At 38.0% G+C, this 23,714-nt stretch overlaps 1 protein-coding gene across 3 annotated transcripts in view; it reads right to left on the reverse strand.

The window, feature by feature from the left end:
• The window catches only part of Frmd3 (FERM domain containing 3), a 255,021-nt gene that overhangs the window by 80,968 nt on the left and 150,339 nt on the right, over positions 1-23,714 (reverse strand). For 2 of the 3 annotated variants that reach the window (XM_076843507.2, XM_076843506.2), the window contains exons 3-4: positions 23,366-23,408; positions 6,076-6,154 (exon numbers count right to left, since the gene is read on the reverse strand). In XM_076843507.2, the coding sequence (XP_076699622.1) occupies positions 6,076-6,154; positions 23,366-23,408 (122 nt within the window). Of the gene's footprint in view, positions 1-6,075; positions 6,155-23,365; positions 23,409-23,625; positions 23,646-23,714 lie in introns of those variants that run through there. The other variant, XM_076843508.2, reaches the window with a different exon arrangement.

Consider the following 23,714-nt stretch of genomic DNA (forward strand, 5'->3'; position numbering starts at 1 on the left):
AGGCTCCCAAGAGCTTTGGTCTCCCGTCATTATGAAAAAGCAGTTGGCCGACCTTTGTGTTTTGAGACAAAGCCCATGAACTTGGGTCCTTGCATTGTGCAGATTTTTGGCTTGCTTGGAAAATAGATATGTATGATAAAGTGTTGAATTTCACAAAGAAACTTGGAAGATCTACTTCAGCAAAATAAGGAAATAGCAGAGATGATGGAACATTGGGAAAAAAATTAACAATGGGTAGATGAAAAACCAAACAAATGATTCCATGAGGCTACTACTAACTTTGGAGAAAAATGAAAGCATGTAGAGGAAAAGAGTTTACGATGTATTATTTGGCTCAGTGAGTAATATTGATATATAGTTAAAGTAACATTGGCCACTGGTTTAACAAAAACTTATATATAACCAGGTCATGGGGGAAGAAAAGAGAAGTTGGGATAGGAGAGAAAGACTGAGTGGTTTTTTGCCATGGCAAGAAGTCAAGAGATAATGACTAAATTTGGCAAATCAAGAAATAATGGTATAGGGGCTGGGGGTAGCTCAGTGGTAGAGCACTGGTCTAGCATATCCACTATCTAGAAAAGTTGAGGGTGCTAGCCTATAGGGAAAGGCTGGGTGTTGGGAAGGTGGGGACAGGGGGATTGTTTTAATTATAAACCTTCTAGTACTATTTAACTTATAAATGATACACATGGAAGTGCTTATTTGTGTGTGTGTGTGTGTGTGTTCCTTTGATTAAAAAAAAATAGTTTATTTTTAAACTTAAAAGTACATCAAGATTAGATTCACAAGTGAAACCTTTGAATTTTAAGTGTTACAACAAATTGTTTTCAAAACCCAAAGGACTTAAAAGCAGCATACTACAGGGATATGGCCACATCGATGTTTATAGAAGCACAATTCACAATAGCTAAACTGTGGAGCCAGCTTAGATGTCCTTCAATAGATGAATGGATAAAAAAAAAATGTGATATATACATACTCACATGCTGGGAGCCATCAGCCAAGTAGGTATGACAATCTCCTTGCCAGCTTACTCCCATGCTGTCTAGTGGAAGGACTTCTGAAAGGTGACCTTGCTCAAGGACCAGGGCAGTTTAGCATAATAGGAGATTAGGGTGTTCCCCCTTTAGAATAGGGCAGTTTAGCATAATAGGAGATTAGGGTGTTCCCCCTTTAGAATAGGGCGTATCCTGCTGCTGAGTTCCTCTTGAGTTCTTAGGGTCAGACAGTATATTTTGGGAGACAGAAGCCCATGGGGAGTGGATTTGGGCAGAGTAGTGGATTTGGGCAGAGTAGTGGATTTGGGCAGAGTGTGGATTTGGGCAGAGAACGTGGATTCCCCCAGAACGTGTTTGTAGACGGCCGGTGAGAGTTCGGGAATAAAGAATTGCTGTTTGAATCTACAAGCTGTGTGGAGACTCGTGATTTGTGCCCAGCCAGAGACTGCGGCACTCACACACACACACACACACACACACACACACACACACAATGGAATATTACTCAGCAATAAAAGAGAATAAAATCATGGCATTTGCAGGTAAATGTATGGAGTTAGAGAAGATAATGTTAAGTGAAGTTAGCCAATCCCAAAAAAACAAATGCGGAATGTTTTCTTTGATATAAGGAGGCTGATTCAAAATGGGATAGGGATTGGGAGCCTGGGAGGAATAGACAAACTCTAGATAGGGCAGAAGGGTGGGAGGGGAGGGAAGGGGCATGGGGTAATTAATGATGGTTGAATGTGATGATCATTACTATCCAAAGTACATGTATGAAGACACAAATTGGTGTGAATATACTTTGTATACAAACAGAGATATGAAAAATTGTGTGCTATATATAAGAATTGTAATACATTCTGCTGTCATATATAAATTAAATATATATATATATATATATATATATATATATAAAAGAAAAAAATAAAAATTAGGCTATAAGATAAAATTTTTTTTTAAAAAAAGCACTATAGTGCCAAACAAAAACTGGCTAGGATGCACCAGTTTGCAACCTCTTTTTTTTTTTAATATTTATTTATTTATTTATTTTTAGTTCTCGGCAGACACAACATCTTTGTTGGTATGTGGTGCTGAGGATCGAACCTGGGCCGCACGCATGCCAGGCGAGCACGCTACCGCTTGAGCCACATCCCCAGCCCAGTTTGCAACCTCTTAACCATGACTACACATTAGAATCATCAGGGAGAGTTCTGAAAAACGCCAATGCCATGAGTCCTTGAATTCTACCTCAGACCCTATTAAATCAGAATCTGGCTCTCACCAAAACTCATATGTGAATATTCATGGGAGCATTATTCATTATAGCTAAAAAGTGAAAAAAAAACTTAAATATCCACCAACTGATGAGTAGATAAAATAAATGTGGTCTATTTATACAATGGCATATTATTCAATCATAAAAATGAATAAAGTACTGTTAGATGCTACAACAAGGATAAATCTTGAAAATGTTATGCCAAGTGAAAGAATCCAGACATAAAGGGTCACATATATAATTCCATTTATACAAAATGTCCAACATGGAAAGATCTATCTATACAGACAGAAAACAAGATTAGTGGTTTCCAAGGACTCAGAGGAGGGTACCAAGCTTCCTACTAGGGAGATAAAAATATTCTGGAATTACATCATGATGGTGGTAGCACAAACTTGTGACCACACTAAACCCCACTGGATTATACAGTTTAATGTCTGCCAAAAGAAACCAGTGCTTTTGAAAATACAAATTATCTTAGAGTAATGGGTCTTAAATTTTGACATGATCAGAATTACCTGGAGGCTATACGAAAATATAGATTGCTGTCCCCTCTCAGAGTTTCAGATTAAGTATGTCAGGGGCAGGGACCAATAATCTGTATTTATAATAAGTTCCCAGATAATATTAATGGATGGCTCTTTATCTCAACCTGCTTTATGTTATGCACTGTGCTCAGCATTGAGCTGGTCCAGACACCTCACTTCTAAGATCATGGCCTTGATTTGTCCAGAATACCAAAGTCAGGATCTAAGTACTTGAAATGATCAAATCTTTCCTTCTCTAAAGACTGTAAACTTCCAGGCCAAATGTCATGAGGTTTCTTTTCTAATTGTTGAATGTGTGTTTTGAATACAAACACATTAGTTTCTACTTTTTGATGAGTTCAGTAGTGGAAAAAAATTTAAACAACTATTTACTAATGAATGAGAGGTTTGGGTTCTAATCCTATAACTCAGAAATCAGGTTTGATGAAAGCTTCATAAGAAAAGAAAATCAGCTTTCACAGCATCACATCTTGGGTCTTTGCTCATATCAGTGATCTCTGGAGATAATCAAGGATTTATTGCAGACTCAACATAATCCATGGGGGCTTTTGATGGCTTCAGGTTCAGAATGCTCATTTTTTAATACAACCACCATAAAAAAATAATCCATCTTCCTTAGTATCATTCCTGCATGAAAGGATTAAGCAACCAAAACACAAGAGGATCAGGGGGCATGAATTATTTTGTGCTGCCATAAATGATATTGCTTCCATGAATTTAAAGATGGTTCTCACTAAAAAATATGTTTTAAACCAACATACCTTTGGCTACATTTGATTGCATATGGCATTTATAAAAGCTCAGAAATCTAAATGATTGTAAGATGATTGCTCAAATGGTGGAGAGACGAGGAGAGGATGAAAACCGACTTCAAATATCCTTTTTCATGGGTATTTTTGTTGCTTTGCCCTTTTAAACCTGCCCTTTCCTGGGGTTCCGGCACTTCCTCCCGCTGGTGCAGAATGGTCTCATGAAATCACACAGCCAGGGAAGAAGGTTGACCATTCATTTAATAGATGAAGATACTGGAGCATGAAGCACATAAGCATGGTCATGAATGGGATTTTAACTGCTCATATATTAAATCCTCTTCAAACTTTAGGTCAAATCTTACAACAAAATAATAACTTACCATACTAGAAAAAGCTAAATGTTTTCAAGACAAGGGTTTAAACTATACGTACTTGGGCACAATTTGTAAATTAGTCTGGAATGCTAAGGACCATGCTTACTAAGAAAAAAAGTATTTTTTTTCTCTTTTGACAGATTTATTTAAAAGTAGGCCACATTTAATATTTTTCCTTTTCAATTAAGTCTTAATTGGTACATTTTAATTACACATAATAGTGTGACACATTTGACATATAGAAAAAAATCTATCTATGCAGAGGCAGAGGACTTCTTAACTTCCTTTGGAAATGTTGAAATATTCACAATATCCCACTGCTTGTGCCTGAGTTATTTAGTCAAAGTCAGGAAAATGTTAGCAAATTCAACTGACAGGGGCTTAAGTAGGGTTATTAACTAAACCTTTGTATTCTTTTGCTCTCAAATACTACCTTTCTCATCAACACAAAAGATCCATCCTTAATTTATACTGTGACACATTCGATTTTTATCCTCCAGACAAGATTGTGGAGAAAACAAATGACAAAAATAAAGCAGTTTTTTTTTAAAAAATCTCATCTTCCTAACTACAACATTAACACCCTCAGTGCAGAACAAATATATTCTTTTGTCTATTATTATTATTGGTTTTGTTTGTTTAGTTTTGATAGCTCACCCAGCTTCTCCCCCTGGCTAGATAGCCAGAACTGAGGAAGAAATTACCAAATAAATTTTCAAACCAAAATCAGGTTAAAGATATTTATTCTGTGAATTCACTGATATAAAACATCCAGAGTAGACAAAACTCATTAAGACAGAAAATAGACATGGGGCTGGGAAAGGGGACTATAAGAAGTGACTGGTTTGGGGTATATGGTTTCTTTTGGGGGGGATAATAAAAAATGTTCTAGAACTGGATAGTGTTGATGGTTGTTGTGAGCGTACTCAAGGCCACTGAGCTGTACACTATTTATCATGGAATTAATTTGTTATATGAATTTTACCTACCTAAATAAAAAGAAAAAAAGAGACAGATTGTAAAATAATGACCTATTATTCCTCCTTTCCACACACATACATGGCCTCTCTCCCTACTCCTCTACCCCCAGCACAAACCTCTCTAAATAGCTGTCAGCAAATTAATAATAGAGAACAGAACCATCTGCTTTCTTCCAAAGTCACCTCAGTGCCACTGGGGTCAAGCTTTAACAGAGACTCTGGGTAACAAGAAAGCAAAATACCTAAAAACCCTATCTTTCCCCCTGCCAATGATCAGAGCAATTTGCATTTGTTTTTCTATTGCATCTGCACATAAGCCGATTATTTTGAGAGATGATTATACACAGTGATTTGGGGGGTCACCAAATCAGAGCCCCATCAAGAATGATAACCCACTTGAATCAAAGTGTGAAACATGATATGTCAAGAACTATGTAATGTTTTGAACAACCAACAATAAAAATTTTTTTAAATAAATAAATAAAAAATATAACAAGTAAAAAAAAAGAATGAAGTGCACAATAGCTCTCTCTCTCCTCCATCCACCATGAAGTTGGCCTCCCTGGGGAGAGGCCTGCTCAGCAACATTTGCCAAAAAGCAAAACCTCCAGAAGGTGAAATGAATGTAACCCCAACAGAGGGAAATGTGAAGGGAGGAGATCTGAGAACTGGAAACTTCAAACTTACAAAAGTCTGTAAGGGAAGGGAAACCTGCCCCAGTGGGGTCATCATTTAGCAAGCAGAAAGCTGAATGACCAACTATCCACTCTGTTGGACTGTGATCTTTCTCCTCCCAGAACAGCTAAGATCCCCAAAGTAGGCTGCACTAGCTATGAATTTGCCCACATCCTAAAGACGGTCCTCTTCTACTTATTTTTAGCATCCCACTGTCAGATGTTTTCAGAGTACCTCCCCCTCAAAACCAATTGTGCAGCTAATTACACTCCCAGTGACAATTGTTTTGGGGAAAAAAATCCTAAGACAATTAAATGTACGAGAAGCATTTCTGGCCAAATGGCTGAGTTTAGCGCCTGCTTGGTTGAGAGGTTATGATCTAGACCAGAGGCACCTCTAAGCCTGTAAGATGGCAGAGGCCATGGCTGGTTAAAGGTGTAGGTTAAACATACAAACAAACGGAAAATACCTTGTGAGCTCTTCTTTAATCTTCAAGGGTTCATGTGGGTAGAATTTCACTCTAAAGCACATGGTGTATGGTGGATGAGCTGAAACATCATAAAGAAAAGGCATGAGATAAGCAGCAGAAGACCACGGACTCCAACACACAGGAACATCAGCCATGAAGCCTCACGGACTAGCCAGGAGGGGCAGGGGAAAGGGAGCCTCTCCAGGAGAAGCAGATAGAATGCCCAAGAAAACAAAGCAACAGTGACAACAAAAAGAAAATGCTTGACAGGACGTCGAGAGCAAATGCAGAATATAAGCAACCTAGTCAGTGAGGACATCTTTCCACATCACATCTGACCTTCATTCCTTTATTCTCTTCAGGTCACAGCTCCACAGACATTTTCTCTTCTGATTCTTCCCACCCACTTGTGACAGATAAATTTCCCATTAGCACCATTCAGGTTTGGGGGATCATGAAAGATATTTCAGCCTGTGAAGTGGAAAAATGTCACTACACATGACTAGTTTTCCCAAAATGATGGTGCCTTTGAATTAAAATTGAGACTTTAAAACATGTAAATAGCCATGCAGAGCCTACTTCATAGTGTTTTAAGTATTGTCTATATATAAGGCCATTGACTGTATGAAAATAAACACTGTTATAATTTTCTAGTGTGTCTGAATCAATATAGTACTGTATAGGCAGCAATTCTAGTTGAGGTTCATGATTCTGGAATGTTCTAATTGCATCAAAAATCAAGAACTCAGTGACCAGCTAATGAGATTCTTCAGGATTTCTAACATTGTCAATTTTTTTTGAATTGTCTCTCTTTATTTCTTCCTTTCTTTCCTTTGACTTTTTTCCTGTCCTCTAAATTAATATGCTTAAACACAACCAATAAAGATAGATGCAGACACACATATGTATGAACATGCAGCCAGTTAACATCTTCAATTATAAGCCCATTGCTTATTTGCATTGTTACCCTAATAAATGCATACACGTGAAGTAAGATGCATTAAGATTTGAGTTAGTATATAAATTGAGCACCTTTAAATCAAGGAACTATGCCCCTATCACTGTTCCCATAGATCTGAGATACTTGCTCACTTGCCTCTTTATCAATCAGTATAGCTGCCTGGTATCAGCTCTGGGTCCACATCAGATGGAATATGAAACAGCATCCTATTCTCCCCAAATTCCAATTTCAAGATAAGCAAGGGCTAAATAACCAGCCAATTCTACAATGTATAGCTATTTTTTATGTAGAAGGAAACATCTGCTTCAAATATGAAGGTATAATGGATATAATTTAATGTGGAAAATTATTATTAAAATAATCTAATAGAAAGCATCCAAATCCCAAGAAAATAGTGGTATTTTTATGTCTATTTTAGCAAAGAAAAACTGATCTCTCTCTCTCTCCCTCTCCCTCTCTCTCACACACACACCTTAGTAGTACTCTTCCCTATAGTAAATTAGGAGCTTTGGGCCAGTGCTCTTAGCTTGATCCTGTGTTCCCTAGATTTAGGAAAGTATACTTATTTCTGAAGTACTAGAAGAAAATGGACACATTCTACACAGCAAAAAACAACTTAGAAACATACAACTGAGTCTCCGTCATTCATTGTTCATGATATCAAGATATTCATTCTTAACTTAAAATATTTTACCTTTGAAAATTCCTTAGATTTCCTTTTAATTTGTTTAAAACACCATCTCTAAATTATTAAAACTTGAAAGATGATTTTTCATTATAAAACCTCCAAATTGTCTTTAACAGAAAGTTTGAGAGCATTTTTTAAAAAGAGAAGCAAAACCAAAGATGGGATTAACATGTGAGAGGAAAGGAATTGTCTCTTTCTTTATTTCTTCCTTTCTTTCCTTTGTCTTTTACCAAAGTCCTCTAAATTAATATGCTTAAACACAACCAATAAAGATAGACGCAGACACACATATGTATGAACATGCAGCCATTCTCCTCCTCTTTGATTTCCTTCATCTCTATTCCTGCATCTTCTGTCTCTCAGATTCCTATCAGACCTCATCCACCCACCCCAAGCTCTCCAACCATTGTTAACTTCATCTATATTCTTACACTCCTTTTCCCACCCTCACAAAAACATATCCTAAGCCCAGTTTTACATAGGGGAATTTTTTAAAGTTTATTCTCTCAAAATGAAACCATACCATATGTTTCTCTTATTTATCTCACTTAACTCTATATCTTGCCTATTCTTCCTAGATAGTAGATATAGATCTAACCCACTGTAATAATTCATTGTCATTCAGGTTGTTTCCACGTGTTTGCAATTCAAACAATTCTATAATAGGTATAATATATATTATATATATTCTATACACCCACATGTGCTTGTGCATACATCATGAACTACTCTAATTTTTATTTATAAAGTACAATCTCCAAAAGTTGAATTGTCGAGTCAATAGGTATTGTAAAGTGTTTCAAAAGAAGTAGAAAAAATAAAGTCAGCTGACTAGAAAAGAAGAAGATCACAGAAGATGTTGTCCTTTCTCTACCTCCTGGGCAGCATACCTGCTTGCCATGCCTTAGCATTGGCTTCAGTAGGTATTTGAGTTGATCATATATAAGTCAGGAATAGCACTTTTCCTAAAGGACCAGGCAGTGGGGCCTAGGGGCACCTCTCTGAGCCCAGGAAATCCTTCCATCCAGTCAACCTCACTTCAAACTTGAAGAACCAAAAACATAAAATGCTTCTCCCACGTGGAGAGCCCACCTCGTTTGAAGACAGCACTCATGGTCCTACATTCCCAGTTCTCTTTTCTCCTCCTCATGTCAGAGTTCAGAACGCCCTTTCCCTGAGTACTTTCTCATCTGCTCTGTGCTTCCTCAATCGTGGTGCTCCAGGGTAGCAGCCTCAATGTTGACTCACTTGGAGTTTATAACACTCTTAACCTATACTCTCAATTCTTTTCACATATACTATTGCTAAGTCACATCTAAAAACCCACTATGCTCTAATATCCCCCTCCATTTTCTGGAATGTGATCTGGGAAGAGACTTATACATTGTACTAATGATATGTTCATTAGTAGACCATTATCAGACAAGGAGTGGTAGCTGGTAGCAGAACAAAAACAGAAGGAGACACTTTTCAAGACCAAAATGTTCTGTTCTCTTCTACCTTCATATACCCACTACTGTGTCATTCGTATCCATTTAGCCTCATGTATTTTGGACAACCAAAGAAAGAGTTTTCTGTATTAAATGGAGCACTTGGTTCCAGCACAGTGGACCAGTAAGTCCAGGGTTCCATACTGAACTTCAAGAACTTCAACCTCTTCACCCAGGCCTGGAAAAACTCACTTAAGGATCTGGATGCAAAATCATATCATTTAAAAAGTAGTAAAGTCAAAGAGTGCTTCTTTACAAAGCTGGAAAAGGTCAAAAGGATAATTACCCCCCAAATACTATTCTAGTTATGGATGACAAAATTTATGATGGTATGACCTATATGTCTGTTCAAAGTGTTATCCCCAGAGCAATTATCAGTAAGATTGACCCTAAAAAGAAAAAAAAATTGACCTTCCATCTGTCTAAGTTAATGAAGTAACAAACGATTAATCTGAAGCATCAAGCAGATGTCAAAAGTAACAGCTAGACTCTGCCATCACATCAGTTCCTTGATTCCTGTGATAGAATTAAAATACTAATCCAGAAGGTCCAGAGTCTGAATCGCAACAGCAATTCTTGGTATTCACATTTTGAAAACCTCAAATTCTTTTGAGGCAGCCCCCTCAACATCTGGAACAAATTCAGATACTCTGGTTTTGGTTACAGTAGCTACTTCTAGAAGGAAGATTAACTAAATTCAATCAGCAGTTATTTATTGAACACCTAATAGTTGCCAGGCACAGTTTTAGGTGTTATACAAATAACAGCAAATTTGAACAGGCAAAAAATCCTGTTTTCATGGTGAACACATTCTAGTGGGGTAAACGGGTATAAAAATCAAAATAAATGATATATGCATGATATTAGAAGGTCATATTATTACAGAAAAGAAAAAGAGAGGATTTAAGGAGTGAGAGTAGACTCCCACTTCTGTGGCTCTTCACACCAACCTCCAACCAAATCTATGAAGGTAATTGCAATTTTCTTCACACTTTCTAGAACACCAAACAGGGAAGGAGACATGAGCATTTAAAATTTTTAGTCAATCAACAAACACCAGCTGTGTAACTGCTGAAGGGGACACTTCAGGATTCCACTGGAAGCCAGCATTTTTACACCTTGGGACATGTCCAAGGTCCTGAATCTCCCTGTAGAGAGCTGCCTCTTGCCTTCTGCGAGCTGCTAAGCAACTCCATCAAACCCAGCTTCCATATCTTCTTATTCTTCAGTCATAGGGAAGGGGGTGAAGTAAAGGATGATTCTCATCTGAGCCAAACATTTGGTGCAGAATCAGTAAATAGACACATCTGATAAAGGAGCTACTCTGAACCAATAAAACCCATACCCTGCACAGGGGCCCTATCTCATCAGTGTCACTATGAGCAGCCACTGTGTATTGTTACTAGTTTGGCCAGAAAGGTCACTGCATGGTGGTCTTTCTCTGCTCTGATACTCAGACTCCAACATCTATGAGGGGTCACACAGGATAGTGGGGATGAGACTCCAAGTTTTGAAGTGTACTTCCAGCAGTGATCTTGACAAAGCCACCTAAGCCCTGTTTCCTGTATGGAAGTGGGGACAGTACCAGCTTCCACTCCCAGACATATTCGATAAGCTCTTGGCACATAAACACAGGCCATTATGTAAATGTAAGACTTTGTTTTGTTGGGATAAACACTCCTACCAGAAGAAAAGCAGGAAACAGGAGGTGGAAATGGGAGGGAGGAGATGGGGAAGAATGAATTGAGCTCAGCTCAACAGCTGAAAAACATTTACTCAGCCATGTAAGTGCTAAAAACGGAGAATACCACTGAGTAGCAGAGAAAAGGAAAAATGCAAACCCCACTCTCAAATGCCAGGAGCATGTAATTGCTCTGAAAACAGCAGGGCTTCTCTCTCCCAGCCAACCCATGCCTGCCAGACAGGCTGAGGAGGCCAAGCATATCTTCAGGGCAGCTCAGTGGCCCCTTTTTGTATCAGCATATCCCAGGGATCATTATTTTGGTGGCTGGTTAACACTGAGAACATGGGGAGAGATCTAGCCATTTATAAAGCAGAGACAGACTTTCTCATCTCTGTTGAGATCTTGCCCAGAAATGAAGTTGGGGAGAGGAAATGATTAGTTGAGCAGGCTCCTTGGTGGAAATGAAAAAAAAAAAAAAAAAGAAGAAGAAGTTTCTATTTTTAACCAACAAGCATACTCAAATCTTTTTAGAAACAAATAGGGTTTCTGAGAGAGAAACATCACTTAGCAGCTTTCCTTAACATGCAAAAATCTTTCTCGAATCATCATAAAGAATCATAGGGAAATAAAAAGCATAATTTCAGGAAATGCATACACACTCATAATCTTTCTCATATAATTCTGGCTCACAGCCAGGAAAAATCTCCCCAAGTCTCCTGTAAACAGAGTTCAAGGATAGAATCCACAGCTCTTGCAGGTCCTAGGGAAATTCCTGTACCTGGAACATATCTTGTGCCTTCCTCTTCTGGGACTCTTGAGAAGAACAACAAGTGGGATCAATTTGTCTGACTTTCAGAACCTGCAAAGGGTTTGTTGTTGCAGATAGAAATTCTCATACCCCACAAATGTGAGGCTTTCTTTATGGGAGAACCAAGGAGGCACTGGGGACTCCTGGCCTCTTCATACAACTGATATCTTTTTATTCCTGAGCAAATGAACATCCTCCCTTCTATGTTTTTCTGGGGAGGCTTTAGAGTAAGGACAAAAGATGGCACCCCCATATCCCTGTTGTCCACATGGCATGCACAGTAACACTAATGAAGGCATCTGTGCTGCATTCAATAACTAAACAGTTTAAAAGCACTGTGAACACACAGGCAAAACGACACTTGAGCACTGATAGCAAGAGCACTGCTCACTCACTCAATGAAGGAGGACTCTTGGGATATGTTTAAGGGCGAGGGGGAAGCCACAGAGAACGTAGACTGCTCGATTGCCTGCTCTCTTCAGTTGGAAAGGATTATTATCATTTAACAATATCTGCTGCCGTCAGCATCAACAATAGCGATGCTCCCCCATCACTTCTACTGCAATGATAGCTATTGTGTCACCTCTGCTTTCAATGCAGAGATAGTGTTTTTAATTGTGTTTAAGTCATCCTCCTCCTCTTATAGCTCCCACTTGTGCTTTCTTCACACACACAGGCACACCCACACACATTTACATACACTCTAAGAACTGTCAGGGGATGCTGGGATGCTGAGCAGTTGTCTTTTGAACCCTTGGTCCCTGAGTTCTCTGACTGCCTATGCCTGTTCAGAAGATGCTCTGAAAGAGACATTGGATCCATCACTTCTAGTCCCAAGTTCATCATTTGAACAAATCGATAAAGCCAATCTTAAAATTCTTGGCTTCTATTCCCTCATCTGTAAAATGGGGAAATGGTGGAAGCAACCACAGACAATACGAGTCAGGAAACTTTCTCTGTAGAGACCAGAAAGTAAATATCGTTGCTTTTTTTTTCCCCAACCATTTCAAATGTGAAACTTATTTTTGGCCTGCAGGCCATTCAGCTAGCAGTCAGGTTTGTCCACAGAGACCAGGGTAAAGATGATGTGATTTAATGGCTACTCAGCGCTCAGAACAGCCAAGTTGTGATTACACTCATGTGCAAGGAGGGAGCAACATGGTTGAGGTGATGCTCTTCAACTTTATTTGGCCCTTTACCTTATTAAAAGAATACAGGGGGACTATCATCTGCCAGGGAGGAGTGACAATGAAATGGTTATAAGATAAGTGACGGATGAAGAGATTTTTGGCAGTCCTTGCAACCACAGGAAGATTTTGATGCCCTCACTAGAATGCACTGACTTGGGAACTTTAGCCAAAAAGTTATCAAGAGCACCTTTCTGAAGGCAAGAGACCCAAGCACCTGCTTGTTGTTGATGTTGTGTAACCAACTGGACCCATGTTGGTAGGTGTAAATCAACCTATAATGCTAACAATAATAACATCCATAACCAACTTACATAAATTGGTACCGAGATTTTATTTTTTAAAATTGCAACCCAAATCACTCATTATAAAGGATCTCCAACCAAAGGAAAACACAAAGTTTTCCTACCCACCTGGCCCATGTTTGAATTACCTCAAGTACTCCTATAGCAAGCATGGAACCTCTTGGCCCATCACGGCTCTCATTCAGACATCAGTGTTACCAACACAAATGGAGTTTTGATTCATGTGGACCATTAGGAAAAAGCATGGGAAACCCTGAAGGAAGAAGGAAGCTTCTGGAATTATCATCCTAGTGAACTAAGGCTTCCTCCAGGAGAAGTTCCTGTCCCTCTGCTTTCTCTCCATGAGGAGGAGCACTGGGTCTTCCCTAGAGCCCTAGGACTTTTCATGGCACTCAGTCAAATTGGTATCAGTGTCACCCCCACTATACCATAAGAATTAAGATAAAATTATAAATCTGTGTCTTGTCAAATGTGCATCTAGAATTGCACATTATGAAAACAAAGGGATTTGTCTTCATGATTGTTCCCATTGACCTCTTTCCACAATGGAAAATAAAGAGCACAACGTGGAAACCATTTATAGGCCCAGATTGCATTAACATTCTAAGAGATGGATTAAAGGCAAAAATTTGATGAAACAGTTCAATCTGACAGAAAGAGGTACCTGGCCTTACCTACTGAACTATCACTAGAATGAGAGAAACTGACTTTCAGAACTGGAAGTTCTGGGACCCCCGTCCCCTCCCTGCATGGCCTGAACAAAAATCACAGTTGCTTTTCCTGAAAAGAAGCATTGGGAAGAAGAAAAAAACTGGGAAGACACAAAACCACCAAAACTAAACCATAGCAGCTAGGGACTTGGATTTTGGCAATGGGTTTCATTCTATTGAACTTCTTCCACTTGCTCCCCCTAAAGAGCATGACAATCTAGCCCACAAGCATTTATCATGAACTAATCACATGAACAGTCCATTAGGCCATGGACCAGGTGAGGAAATCTCCCAAACTTAATACTGGGGATATGATTAGATATGTCTGTGAGTATGAATGAGGGCAGTAGGATAGGCTGGCCCAGTAGGTCTGGAGACAGAGTCACTGTCAGTCACTACAGGCATTTGGAGAAACAAAATATACAAAGCTTTACTTTCAGAAATATATGATCAACTTCAGGGGGAAAAAAAACATGCACAAAGTGGAAGAAAAAAATGAGCCGCAAAACAAGGCATAAAGGCCAACCAAAAAGTAGACAAATCCTGAGGGTCTGGGAAGTCGGACAGTGGTTGTTCAGTGTAGTGAGCTGGGCAGTCTCACCCCCACCCCCCAAAAAACTCATATCCACCTTGAACCTCAGATTGTGACCCTATTTGAAAATAAGGTCTTTGTAGATGTAAATGATTAAATTAAGGTGTGTCCTACTAAGGTACAGGAGTCCTAAATCCAATGGTTGATTCTTTAAAGGAGAAAGACCACAAAGGCACAGTGAAATGCAGGGAGAGGCCATGTGAAGATGAAGGTAGAGACTGGAGGGATGCAGTTACAAGCCAAGGAATTCCAGAGACTGCAGGCAACCACCAGAAGCTAGAATAGGCAAGGGAGCATTCCTCCCTAGAGCCTTCCTCCCTAGAGTCTTCAGAGGGAGCCTGGCCCTGCAGACATCTTGATTTCAGAGTTCTGGCCTCCAGAACCATGAGAGAATACATTTCTGTTGTTTTAAATCACCCAGTATGTGATAACTTGTTATGGCAGCCCTAGAAAACTAATACACTCATCATGGGGAGCAACTGGAAGAACAAACCCAGTTGGGAATCAAACATCCAAGCTAGGTCTGAATGTGGCAGGATCTACAGCTTTTCTCCTTCTGTTGTTTACACTGAAGCAAAATCAGTGTCAACTCTCTTCCTCCCTCTCCCTCTCCCTCTCCTCTCCTTCTCTCTCTCTGTCAAAATCATTCACCAGTGAGGGAGCTTCATAGGATAGCCCCAAGGGGGATGCCAGAAAGTTAAGGAGGGTATAAGGAATAAGATAACATCTCAGATTGCCAGGGAGTGGCATGGGAATTCTGGGAAGAAGCACCAAAGACGTAGACATCATCCCGCAGCTTGGCTCAGGATTGCTACTATAACTGAGTCTGGACCCATGTATCATGCAGAGGTGGGGTCCTCCCACCCTGATTGGCATGTAGAGGCCATTTCCAAGCACACCTGACCCTCCAGGGTGCTTGGGAGCAACACAATGTCTGGTAAATCAGGCAAGAATATGATCTTAACTACCCTGCTGAGCTAATCAGGTCTCAGACAGGCACCAGCCAGGATTAAGCAGAGAGCCTGTTTATTAGAAGAGTAAGTGGGCTTGCTTTCATCTAAGTCCCTATTTTTATATGCTTAATACATAATGCATCTTGATTCTTAATACATAATGCACCTTGAGTCTTCCTTTCTCTTTCTATCTTGATTTTTGCATAAAGCTGTCTCTTCTTTTATCTATTTTACCTTTTTTATAACCAAGAGATATATGCATATATTCTCATCATAAGAGACCTGAGTAAAATATAACTATAATGTATAATAAAATGTAAAAGCCTCATGTCCCTCTATACCATTTACTTACCCAGAGGTAACGACAGTATCCACCTTTCCAGTCCTGTTTCTATGTACTTATATCCTTATGTACAAATAGTATTTTACTTTAATGTAAATGAGTTATTCTATACGTGGCATTTTTATCTGCTTTTTTGGCTTGAAAACATAACTAATAAATATTTCTATGTTAACATATATGTCTGCCTCATTCTTCTAATAACTATGCATATTCTACATCATTTATTTAGCCTTGACAAAATTGCTAGGCCTTCCATTGCTTCAATTCTCAATGTTACAAGCAATATAGCAATGAGCATCTATCTATCTATCTATCTATCTATCTATCTATCTATCTATACACACACACACACACACACACACGCACGTGTGTGTGTGAATGATTTTTTTTAGAGATTTTTTTTCTTTTGAGAGATTCACAGAAATTGACTCGCTGGATCAAGAGACACAGGAGCATTGATTCATGAAAGATACATCCAAGTTTCCCTCCAAAATGACTTTACCAGTGCAAAGTAACACCAAAAGTGTTACTCTCATCCTCATCTACTGGATATCATCAATATTTGTAATTTTCCAAACATAATAAACAAAACTATCTCATTTTGATTTTCATTTCCTTTGTTACTAATGATACTGGGGATCTGTTTGTGAGCTATTGGCCATTTATTTGTGTTTCTTCTATGAGCCTTTTGCACATTTTTTCTGTTTTTTTATCTTTTTGGTTTATAGTGTCCTACTTTATACATTCTGCATACTATTGCTTGTTGTATGTTTAGCAAATGTTCTTTTCACTATTTTTCTTGGGTTTTAATGTGCAGTGAACAAACCAGATGTTCTAGTTCAAAAGTTCAATTTTTGCACAAATTTCTCAGCACTTCATTGTGTTACTTCTGAGTTTCACCCTTTTGGTTGAAAGCCCTGATCTGCCCCATGAGTACAAAAAGTACTCTTAGATTTTTACCAGAAGCTTCTATAGATTATAAAATACATTGAATTTTTTATTATTTTATAGGGGTGTTTTTAGTATCTTGTGGGTATACATGATGGTGAGATTCACTGTATTTTATTTATGTACATAGGAAAGTTAGGTCAGATTCATTCTACTTCCTTCCCTTGTCCTGTCCCTCCTCCCTCCCCCTCAATCCCCTTCATCTAGTCCACCAATCTTCTATTTTGATTGGGTTTTTAATATATCTGGAATTAATTCCATGTATGATATGAGGTATGTCTTCAATTTTTTTCCCAATGTAAAATTACCCCCAAATCATGCCTTGAATAATCTTTCTGTGTTTGACATGAAATAATATCTTTTTCATAACCCATATTGCCATAAATATTCGATCAATATGAAGATTGTCTTTTTCTTTCCACTGCTTATTTTACCATTCCTGGTGTATCTTAATTGCTAGGTATAGGGCTGGTAGAGTGTTTGCCTGGCATGCATGAGACCCTGAGTTCAAACCCTAGCAACACACATACACACACAGATACACACATACATACATACACACACATATACATGAAAGAGAAAAAGAAAAATAGGCAAAAAAGGAAAAAATATTTTCAAAATATTTCTACATGTGTCCATTTCTAGGTGACTTTTAATTACTATTGCTCATATTGTTTATAGGCTCTTATTTGCAATCTAACAGAACAATGCCTCCATCATTGTTCTTTTTTGTATATTGTTAAACATTTCCTTTTGCAAATAAGGCTTAGAATCATTATTAAGTGCCATAACAAATTTCACTGAAATTTTTATTTGCAAATTAATTTGTGGGGAACTGATTTTAGTAGTATTAATCAAAAACATGAGAAGACTCCATTTATTGAGCTCTTTTTTTTTTTAATATACTCTATAGTATCTCCACAGTAGCACTCCATGGTTTTGTTTATCTAGATCTTGGACATTTCTTTTTACATTTATTTGTGGGATGGGGGTATAACTCAATGGAAGGGCATTTGCCTAGCATGCACAAGGCCTTGAGTTCAACCACCAGTACTATAAAAGAAAAAGAAAAGAAAAAAATGTACATTTATTTGTAAGAAATTTATGTTTTTACTTCTTATGGTTATTATAAGTAATAGCACTTTTATTACATTTGAGAAACAGTTATAGATGTTGTTGGATAAGAAAGCTATGGTTTTAGAATCTTAATCTTGTATGTGAGGTGAAGATCCATTACTATTTGGAGGTAAGGAGTGGGGAGGGAAGACAGGTAGAGAGCTTAGGATAAGCCAAGTTTGAGATGCTATCTAGATCTTTAAAAAGGAATCCAGCACCCCTCAACATTCAGCACATGGTTGAATAGGGTGAGGTATAGGGACCAGATAAAAGAATCCCAGAGCAACTGAGGGGAAATGTTCTTTGTAGAACCCCCGAAAACACTGGAGAAGTAGCAGCATGGTGTGTTTACACACAAAGGAGGCCATAGCCAGTATCCACAGGTTTCCTGAGGCTCAGTAGTGGTAAATTCAGATAGAGGTGCTAAAAGCCAACAAGCAAGAGACCTGGAGTAGGAATAAGAAGAGCAACATCTAGAGACTTGCTCATTAAGGTCATGGCCAGAACCACAGCCTCAGTGGCCCCAGACAGACACAGACAAAGGCCAGGTGGGGCTAGTGACATCCAGAGACAATGGAGTGGAGAAAGAAGCTAACACCCAAGGGACACACCAGACAAGGACACAGAGGACTGAACACATGACAGAGGTCCCTTGCTATCAAAAGGGTACCTAAATCCCTCCTGCCTCATGATGCCATTGCAGGGAGGAGAAAAGGAGAAAGCTCTTGACATGGAAAATATACCCCAATATGAAATATGCACTGCTAAGTGACTATTTTTAAATTATGAATTGACTGAAAGAGACAAATTTTAAACAAGCATATCCTGAGCTACCCTGAAGTGACAAAATTAAACTTTTGGCCCTCAACGGATGCTCACAAGCAAGTTAAATTTGATCCTAGGGAAACATCATACATGTGTGAATATCCAAATTGCAGCATGTAATTTTAAGGCTTTTCATGCTATGATAATTTGTGCAGCTACATAGATCCTGTAGAGCATACATCTGTCTTCCTAGTGTGTGCCACCACATGTTTGCATATAGGCTGAAAGCTACAGGTTAAAAATGAAAATAATCAATGTTAATGTTGCATAGCAATATTCCTTCATGAAAAGCAAGGACTCTGAAAACAAGACATTCAAATGTGCTGCTGCTGTTGACACTTTATTTGCAAGCTACCTGTTATCTGAATACTCATGAAAGACAAGAAAAGAATCAACCTGCTTCATATTTATACCTATGGAAATGCTGTGGCATAGAAAAATGAGGACGATATTTTATCAACATTGCCCAGACAAATTATGCAGGCTATCTGCATGTTGACCTGATAGACAAGGGATAAAAAAAAGTTTGACTTTAAGGTTCCAACTCCAGGTAGGATGAACGAATCTACTCTGGATATAACAGAATACTACTCTAAAATCTGGGCAGAATATGTGCAGCAACTACTTAAGAACTGAAAAACAAACAATAGCAGGCAGACATGAGAATTCAAAAGGCCTCTGAACCAGCAATGAGTTCATGTTTTTTCCTCTGGCATCCTCTGGTCAGGACCTGAGAAGTGGGCATCAGCTCTAACAGAGAAAATTCCAGGAAAAGTTTCTGGTTACAACTTAAGGAGCAGGACAGGGAGTTCTGGCAGCAACACTAGCAACAGTGAGGGAACTGGAAGTTTTTAAACCTAACTTCTTTAATAGTTGTGAAACTATTCAAGTTACATATTTCATATTGGATATGAGTTTTAGTAATTCTTGCTTTTTGAAGAATTAATCTATTTCATCTAAGCTCTCAGGTTTACTTGCCTAGAATTATTCTGTGGGGTCTGTAGTGATATCTCCTTTTCATTCCTGACATTGGTAATTTGTACCTTCTCTTTTCTTCTTTCCCTCAGTCTTCCTAGAGGCTGAATGATTTTTCCTGATCTCTTCAAAGATAGCTTTTATTTTCATTCATTTGCTGTATTGCATATTAAGAGATACAACAATTTGAGTGAATATTATTATGCTAAGTTTAAAAAGCTATTCTCAAAACTTACAAGCTGTATGGTTCTCAGAAGACAAACCTACTGTCATGGAACAGATCAGCGACTATCAGTCTCTCGGGGATTAACTACAGAGAAGTTTTTGGGTGACGAAACTATTCTTTTGCAGCTATATACTGGTCTTAAAATTGTACTTATGTGTTAAAGTTCATAGAACTCCACACCAAAATAAAGTCAATTTTACCAAATGTTAATTTAAAATATAAAATTTAGTGTCTCTCCTAAATTCAAAGGAGAAATAAGACTTTAATTTAACAATTATCCCAATTTAAAAATTTATACCTGATTAACTAACCATCTAATTAATTAGATTTTAATTAAATAAACATTTCTCTTCCTTTATAAATTTTATGTCATCATAAAAGTAAACTTAATTATATTCATTTCAATAAGATTTAGAGGAAACAAGCATTGTCACACAATATTAGTGAAAATAAACTGCTACAAGTTCCTTGAATGGAATTTTAACACTAAAAATGTAAAGTGTGTATGTCTTTTAAGCTACTTCTAGGAATCTTGTAGTACAGATGTACTTTTACAAGAAGCAAGAATGTATACAAGCATGTTTACTGCAGTATAATTTGTAATAGCAAGATCCTAGAAACAATCTCTATTTCCAAAATAAGTAAATTATATACTTGCATACAATTAACCAGAAAATCAGTTTTAAAATAATATCAGTCCTCAACCACATATATTGCAAAATCTCCAAAACTAATTATTAAAAAATAAAAAAGGGAAAAACAATATAAAGAGGTCAATCTCACTGCTATCTACAACAGGCCTTATATATGATGGGAGAATGTATACATACCAAGACATTCCTGGAAGGACATGCAAAATATTGTTAATTACCCTGATCTGATCATATTGCAATTGTATCACACTGTAGCCGGTAAATATGTACAATTAGCATATGCTCATTTAAATTTTTTAAATATAGTGTTAATAATTATCTTTCTGGGTGGGCTTGGGTATATAAGGAAGAGAAGAAAGAAAATAGATTTGGTCTTCTTTTTAAACCTTTCTGAACTGTTTGAAAAACCACCAACATGATATTGCTTTTAAAACTACTAAGAAACAATAAAGCCTTTGTAACAGGGTTTGTTAATCAGGACAGCTGACCTTCAGCCAACCCTGGGAAACATCATTTCTAGGAAAACCCATAATGGGAAGCTCTTAAAAGGATCAGAGCAGAGATGGGGATATCGCTCAGTGGTAGAATGTGTGCTTTGCATGTGTAATGAGCTGGGTTTGATGCCCCTACCTCAAAAAAAAGAAAAAGAAAAAGAAAAAAGAAAGGATCAGAACAAAGAACCTAAATGTCCACTTCCCTGTGTGAGTCAGATGGGAATGTGAGAACAATTTCTTCAAGGAATAACATAAGCATAGCCTAATAAAAAGCAACAGGAACATAACAGGCATGTCCCTACCTTAGTAAGACACTTCCTGGGGCTCTGCAACTCATGGATGAGTTCCTGGGGTTGGACTCAGCTTTTCTAGGTTCACAATGTATAAGCTCCAGTTTTAAATTTTTCCCAATTTACATTAAAGTTAATAGCTCTAGAATATACAGTAAAGTTAATAGCTCCAGAACACAGATTCTTAATGCTAAAAGACATCATCATCAACCACAACAAAGCTAGGTGTGATCTTGAAAAAAAATCATATTTTTTGGGTTCATTAGTGTACTTTGCAACACAACAGGGCACTGGGTGATGGGTAAGACCCTTGTTAGTTCCTGGAATCTATGAGTCACCTGATCTGGTTTGGAAATTGACTTTTAAACTATTCTTATTTCCAGACTCAGATCCCATTTGTCATCAGATTGAAATTGGCCAGTGGTCAAATGCCAAACTTTAAGCCATTTCTATAAAACATCACATACTTTCAGTCAGCTGTTCAGATTTGCTTAACTGTGGAGACAAAGCTCTTAAAGCAGCAAAATCCTCACAAGTTTAAATATTTTACAATTTTTAATTTTTCCTTCTATTACATGTTGAACTACATTAAAAAATAAATTATATTTCAAAAATTTCTATGGTCCATGGGAAAAAAGAATCCATGACATTTAAGAACCAAAGTCAAAGAAACATTTAATATTAATTAAGGCTACTTAATTAATAAAGTAATCTTAGTTAATAATCTGGAAACTTAGTTGAAATGTTTTTAAATATATAAATAAAAATATAAACTTTTGGAAGCTAAGGAACAAAAGCTAGGTATCAACTACTTTTTTCTCAAGCATCAGTTCTCATTTTCCTGCATAGCATACTGTATGAGGTCTCTTGGGCTCTTTCTATCTTTATGGGGATGCATGCCCCAACTCTATTTCAGCCTTGTCCCAACACTGTTCCAGCCTCACCCAACAGCCTAGCCTCCCTGGACTTCCCACACCTGCATCTGTATCTGTTCTCATCTCAATAAATCCTTCTTTGCACTGGACAGACAGAATTTATTCTCAAAGAATGGGGGGAGGCAGATGAGGGACAAGGAGGAAGGATAAAAGAAGAAGGTTAAGGAATACATATGTTGGTTGCTAGTTTGAAGCCCTTGCATGTTCAGTCTCTTCCTTCTCCCACCTGAAAACCCTTCCCAGAATAATATCATATTTGAGAAAGAAAAAAAACCCTTGAATGATGATGGACGATATGATATATACTAATCTGATCTCCGGTGAAAAACTGATTTATCACCTACATTGCAGAGTCCTGGGAAAATTGACACAGAGAGGGATAAATGGATTTGGGGGAAGGCAATGAATTTCTGAGGTGCATTTCAGAACTTCTCCTCCAAACCATAAATAAAAGCAGGTTGGCTATAGTCTGGTGCATATGACTACAACAACAACAAAAAAAAACCCCACATCTCCCAGGACTACCTGTCAATGCCTTCTTCACAACACTCCTGGTGGATGACCAAGGACTCTAGAGAGAAGGTGTGTTCAGAACACCAGAACTTTAAGACAATTACCCAGAAAAACATATTTTACTTCATTTTGGGAGCTGGAAGAGTAAAATCTAATAACAAAATTTAGTAAAGTTATTGGTAAGATTTTTAGTTTCCAAACACACTCACTTCTTCCATCCCCCTCCAGACTGCACCCCACACCCTGAACCATTTACTAGCCACACCCACAATGAAAAGGAACCAGGGTTCCTGGGGATTATGTTTAAGGGATAGTTATCCATCCAATTCCAAAGCTCCTGTGTGAATATGAAATGTGAGGGCAAGATGGCAGGGAGAAGAGGCACAGAGGACAACAGGGCTAGAGACTGCGCTGGGTGCCAAAGTCCAGAAAATGGGGAAGAGGATACCCAGCCCTCACTGGGAGAGAGAAGCCCTGCTCACCCAATATCTTCAACTCTACACATTTTTATCCTGGCAGGAAAAACTTTGTCAAGAAACAGAATCTATCTTTGGACATTTCATAGCAAAAGTAAAACTCCAGATTGACACTTACATTTCATTTGCTTGGAGATGGACTTGTTAGGTTCAAGCCAGTGCTAGGGAGAGAAAAAATAAAACAGATTGTGGGTCAATTTGTTTACTTAACAACTAAAAAGAATTCCAAGGTACCACCTTGGTTCTACCCTCTAAAGACCAACACAAACAACTCAACAATAATAATAACACAGACAAGGGTATAAATTAGAAGGTCAACAGTTTCTGAGTAATATCTGAATCATACAGTTGCTAGAAGGATAAAGGAGAGATATGCACTTAAGTGGGATGTTCTGGCAACTCTAGTTGACTCCTGGGCAATTCTGGGAAAACCACAGATGGTTAAAGATTTGGAGCATTTGACATCC

This window comes from Callospermophilus lateralis, chromosome 2 (genome assembly GCF_048772815.1).
Source record: "Callospermophilus lateralis isolate mCalLat2 chromosome 2, mCalLat2.hap1, whole genome shotgun sequence".
NCBI lineage: Eukaryota > Metazoa > Chordata > Mammalia > Rodentia > Sciuridae > Callospermophilus > Callospermophilus lateralis.